Raw genomic sequence first — 6,000 nt, forward strand, 5'->3', positions numbered from 1 at the left:
AAATACAACCTAACACGTAATAAACATGCATTTATCCTGTTATTTAACACTGAAGTGTTGTTACACTCATGTGGACCACACAAATAAGTTCCTCAAACTAACAGCAGGCCTGAAGCCTTGCACAACGTGGGAACGTGTCCGATCAAAGCCACTCAACATATCTGCCATTTCACACCGTCAGAAAGATGTCATAAGCCACTTCTCTGTATTTGACAGCTCTCTAATTATACGTGCGCGGCAACTGTTCATGATGACTGAATGGAAAACTGTGTTGGTCAGTAACTTTACTCCACAATCCCCCCAGACCTGTAGAACCATTAACTCACAGATTAGCTGGCAGTCATGTGTAAAGAAGGAAAAAAAGAAAAGCTTGCAAACTCTGAAGCCAAGTAAAGCAGCTCCCAATTAGGGTCCCTCAAAATATTAAAACAAACCACTGCAATCAAGCCGTCTTTAGCAGATACAAGCGGATAATAACCTGCTCGTGGGTTGAAAGGATCAAAACCTAGACTTAAATCTCTGACGGGCACAGAGAGACTCGTCACCACTCAGCCCGTCCTCATGCCCGGTGCCATTTTGTCCCGTATCTTGAGACCTGACACCAAAGGCTTTCTATACATGGCCTTTAAAGACAGACTGGACTTGTGTGGGAGTATTCATCCATGGCCTTTTACCTACAAACCTAGTTAAGAATTTGCCATGACCCCAAACTTTTCTCTTTTTTTACCCCTCAAATCCAACCCTAAATCCTCACTGGATGCTGTGGGACGAGAATGGACGCATTCAGAACAACAGCAGGATTATTTCAAACCGACATAAGGTTAAGGCCGCACAAACACCGTCCGACAACAAGTTCAGTTTGAGGGGTTATTAATCGCCAAGGTACCGCAGTTAGGTTTTACACTCTTATGAGCCTGACAAGATATCACAGGAGCACTTATCTCCCTTCCTGCTTTGTGTGTCCTGTGCTACAAACTAAACACTGCTCCATATTCTGCCGGTTATGTCTGCTTTCAAGTATTTGCCTATCAGAATGGACAATGTTTGATTGTCCATTCTAGACCTGGCTAAAGTGGAGCCAGGTCTGACGTTTTAATCGACCGCTTCTCTTTCGCCAAGGTCCTGTGCAGAAGCTGTCACACTGAACACAGTGAGGAAGCTTCTGCTCATGACTTTGTACGTGTCTCTCTTACAGCAACATGTCCAAAAGTGCCCAGCTTTCACTATGACGTCAACTTTTAAGATCCCACTGGAGATGGAAATGCCCTGTCTGTTTGTACTGTACGCAAAAGGCAGCTACAGTGGATGACTCTACTGCATTACTGCTGACCTTTGTTCCCACAAGGGTGTAGCTGTGTACTCATGTCTCATTGTCACTGTGTCTACTTATTTGCCTACATATGAATATAAGCGTATGTCCACTTTTCTTTACACCCTGACGCTGTTTTTAAACGACAACTCCAGAAAACAAAGGTGAAAAAGTCTAAAAGTTTTTTTTTGGGTGAAATCTGACTGATCATGTGGACTCATTAGGAAGCTGGTAGGGTAGGTTAAAGACAGTTTGTCTGATCAGACATTTGCATTCTTGCACATAAGTCCATCAGGTAATAAATAGAAGAAGTTGTTTGCAGCTGCACTGCATGTGTAAGAAAAAAAAAAGTGGTTTAACAGAAGTGGCGACAGGCAGCGGTACACGTGCATTGTATCTACTGGTAAACTTATGTCAGCATTTTGCTTTTATGGGAAGTAAAGACAGAAAAAAATATCTTTGAACCCTTCAGTGTTTACTACCAAGACACACTCCTATTGGCTGATAAAATAAGTTCTGTATTTTGGTAGGGCCATGCATCAGCAGTTCACACTCAAGTTTGGGGTTTTGGTCATTTCTGTTTAGCTTGACAGAGTGCACTGTAGCACTCCCCTTATTGTGTTTCTTTTGTGTTACAAAGCCACGCATCTAATTTTTCACAAAGGTTTCATTAAAAATACTTTGCACGTCGGAAACAATAGTTCTATTTAAGTTCCCACACTCGTCAAAACTGCTGATCAGCTGCTAAAAGCAAATCCTCACCACAGATGCATTCGTAGGGCAGCACCGCAAAGTGGGTTTAGCTTCAAACGCTTGCTGACATCATCCAGTGGCTACACTGTCAATACCTAGACAATTTTCTTTCCCCATCAAACATTCAGAGATTTTAATGAGGAGGCAAATACCACGTGATGCTGAACATGGACTGCCCGAGTCACACTCTTCACTAGAAACTATAATAGCTTTCATGTGAGCAAATGCGACTTTCTCATAATGGAAAGATAAAACTGTCTGCAAGATTAAGGCAGATGCTGCAGATATGGAAGCTTATTTCCAGCGTTCTAGTATCAATTTGGAGCACATACCTCAAAGAACTGCTAATCAAATGTATAGAAACAAAAAAGGGTTCTTGAAGCGGGAAACCATATCTGCACAGCCTCTGCAACTGATGAATCTGAATTTTTAATTGGGATTTTTTGGAGCTCTTTCACATATGGATGGGGGTTAGCAGGCTTTTACTAGGTCAGAAGATGTGTATTGTTTGTACAGCCTGAGTGCCTTCAATCACCCCCTATAGCCCTACTTGCAATCCAAGTGTTACTTTTTTTTCCCTTGAACAATGATCTACAAGGGCTTTTGACTTGACTTAACAGTTTATTGTTAATAAACTGAGGATATATCCAAGAGCAAACCTTCTTGCAAGTTCCCATTTGAAATACAAATTCTCATTTGCATTTAAATGCCACTTCTTCTGTCTGATAGCTTTGTGACACATTTAAGGTTGCCAAATAAAGACTGCAACAAGCAAACACCACAACTTTCTTCCAGAAGGACAGGTAAGTTGCAAATTAGCATAAAAAAAAGAAGTCTACATGTCTTCATCAAACTTTGTGATAAAGCAATGTGTTGAAAACTGACTTTCAGCTCTCTTTTTTTTTTTGCAGAAGGTCAAAAGTGACAAAAAGTCAAGTGGGAGGACATGCCTAAACACAGACTAAACAGAAACCTAAATTTGCTCTGCTATCCTGTAAGGAGTGGGAAATCCAATGTGAGTGCGTAGGCAAGCTGGTGAATCACTGCTCTGTGGCAAAGACAACAGAGACACAGGAGAGGAAGGAGAAAAAAAAGCAACCAGAGACAACCAAAGCCTGTAAAAGGCCAACAAAGGCCTCTCTCCCCAGCAGATGAGAACTTAAAGTAATTTTGTGGACAAATATCACAAGTAATTACATTTTTAAGATTAATTTACAAGGACATCTTACCTGCCCGGCCGAATTTTCAATGACTTGAACCAGTGGGGGCCTTGTTGACATTTTTGAAGGAGTCTGTGTTGCCAAAAAAATAAAAATAAAAAAATGGACAAGGAACCTTGAAACTAGTACGATTCGTCAGTCTCTGCTGAGCATTTAAAACTTGTGTAGTTGATAGCTGAGGAAAATCTCCAACAGATGTCCAGTGCTAGCCAGCTAGCAGCGCGACAGACAGCCTGTGAATCAACAAGTTGAATCCCACCATCAGCGGCTAGCCGAGTTAGCCAGCTAGCTCGAAACTAGCTAGCAGCAGCAACCGAAGGTCTCATGTTTGTCAACAAGCAGAAAATGGGAAAAACTAATGTTTTCTTCAGCTCCGGCCTGGGTGTGAAGGCATTCAGTTCCCAGTTCAAGTTGATCTGCGTCGATAGCGAACAGTGAGGTATAGCACGGATGTAAGACGCGAGCTAACTACCTGGTGCTGTGACGTTTTGACCAGCTAGCTACTTATGCTAGCCTGAAGAAAAAGTTGGGCAATGGTTGTATTGAAAGAAGACAAGGTTCAGATTGGTGGCTATCGTGCTAACTTGTAAGGTCGACAACTGAGGTTTGAGGAACCAATGACCGCTTGCCAAAATCTACAGCAAATGTTGACACGGCGTCGTTTTCATCGCGCAGTGTCGCCGTTTGTCTTTCTCCTTTTGTGGCAGAGATGTTTCCTTTTAGGTCTTCAAACCAGTTCCGAGGTCTACAAACTTTCGGGCCAAAGTTATTTCCCAGCGAGGTCTCGACCTTCCCAACTCTCACAAAGCAAATTCAAATATTCCCAGTGAGTTATCCGGGGCCAGGGTATCCTAAAAATAAAAGCAGCACCTTGTAAAATGGTCACATGGCAGGTGAGAATCACAAATTATTTTGTTGCGCTAGCTAACTGGACGACATTAGCCCATGTAGCTAGCTAATTCAGGGTTTCTTTTGAGGTAAGGCTAGCTCGTTAGCTTATTCCCCAGCGACCGCAGTGGCGGTGACTGCCAGAGAGCAACCCACAGAGCTCAAAATCCACGGAAATCACCGGCGCTCTTCCTTGTGTTGCGTGATTGGAATAAGGTCGTTCACCAGTGCTGCACTGCAGTGTGGCGATATACCAGTTCGTTCTGTCGGTACACCGACTAATATTCCAGTCACCAGCCGACCAAAGGAGGAATCATCAAGTTGTAAAATCCATTATCAGCAAAGTGGGCTTTTCTTGCTCGGAGGTGCGTGTCACGGGCAACGGGGAGGGGGGAGAAAAGCGAGGAGCTGCGCCCGAATGCAGTCTATGCGCACGATCCTGCCCTCATACCGGAACAAGCTCGCGGCAACATGGCTGCTTGCTTGCACCACGACTTGAAAGGGGAGGGAGGGAGTTCTGAGTTCGGCTTCACTCGATTTTTTCCGAGCCTTTACTGCTGAATGACCGCAATTCCTCCATGCTGGTAAATGGCAGGTGCGGGAGACTGTAATTGTTCTCCTCCTCAACCTGGCAGGAATGAAGGCTCTGTCACAACTCCAGACATAATGGAAGAGAGAAACTTGGAGCCTCCGGGGTGCAAAAGTTCACCGGTCTTTCAGTTCATTTCCTCTTTTTTTTGGTTTATTGATTTATTTAAGTATGCCGATGAATATTTTATCGGGCTCTTTGCCTCCTGCATTGTTAATATTGTGGCAAAGTCTTTTACAGAGCTCTCCTGACAAGTTAATGTGCATGTTTCTGCTTCCAGCTGTGATGGAATTTAACCCACCCAAGTAAGTCTACTATCTTTAATTACAAACATGAGAAGCTTTACTCGAGTATGTCGGATTTATGTGATTTTACATTTACTCCACTACATTTCAGAGGGAGAGATTGCACTTTTTTACTACACTAATCTGTATTTAATGGTCATATTCAATACTTATAAATGTGCTGATTGGAGGAAGTTTCTGATTTTTACAGATATTACCAAAAAAAACCCAGAGACGTGCCTACAGCATGAATGCACGTAGTCCCACGAACACTGATCCCCCTTTCAGTAAAGCCAAAGGGAAGCTGGACTCTCGTTCAGTGAGTAACTAGTATTTCCTCGTTATGTCTGCGCAGATTAATTTCATCTGTAAACAGGCCTATGGACACACGTACACACGCCTGTTTCTGCTCGTCTCTGGAAGCTCCAGTTCTGCAGGCAACACCTACAAGAGTTGCCAGATATTTTTACCACTGAGTCACATCCCTGTTTCCTTTCATCTGTCACACGTTTAGCTTATTCCCATCACACCTCTAAGAATTCCAGTGCTCATTTAGTGAGGCACACTGTTACAGTGCAGTGCAACACTTATGGAGGGCACATAAACACTTCAATCTTTAAGCTTAAAACTAGTCTATTGGCTAGGATTTGATATTTTGGACTAAAACAATAATACTTTGGTTGATATACAAATCCATTTGAAGACAGATTTTTTTAAGCCAATTAGAGAACAATACCTCTTGGCAGCCACAGCTGTAAAAATAACATGTAAATAGAAACTCATGCCATCTAAAAGTGTGAGATGCTGACTGCAGGTACAGACATTTTCAAGTTACTTAGCAACAGCCATAGACTGACAAAGGTAATATGACTTCCACTGGAAGTAGTGATGCCACAAGTCTGTCAGCTGGGAGGTCGGCAGAGGTGCAATATAAAAAAAAATTAAAAAAAATCAGCA

General features: G+C 42.7%; 1 protein-coding gene across 9 annotated transcripts in view; it reads right to left on the reverse strand.

Annotated features, from left to right (window-relative positions):
- The window catches only part of mark2b (MAP/microtubule affinity-regulating kinase 2b), a 50,691-nt gene extending 46,063 nt beyond the window's left edge, over positions 1–4,628 (reverse strand). For all 9 annotated transcript variants that reach the window (XM_063470165.1, XM_063470167.1, XM_063470170.1 and 6 more), the window contains exon 1: positions 3,292–4,628. In XM_063470165.1, the coding sequence (XP_063326235.1) occupies positions 3,292–3,342 (51 nt within the window). In that variant the 5' untranslated portion in view covers positions 3,343–4,628. The remainder of the gene's footprint in view (positions 1–3,291) is intronic.
- Between the last annotated feature and the right edge of the window lie 1,372 nt (positions 4,629–6,000).

This window comes from Pelmatolapia mariae, linkage group LG3_W, assembly GCF_036321145.2.
Source record: "Pelmatolapia mariae isolate MD_Pm_ZW linkage group LG3_W, Pm_UMD_F_2, whole genome shotgun sequence".
NCBI classification, from domain to species: domain Eukaryota; kingdom Metazoa; phylum Chordata; class Actinopteri; order Cichliformes; family Cichlidae; genus Pelmatolapia; species Pelmatolapia mariae.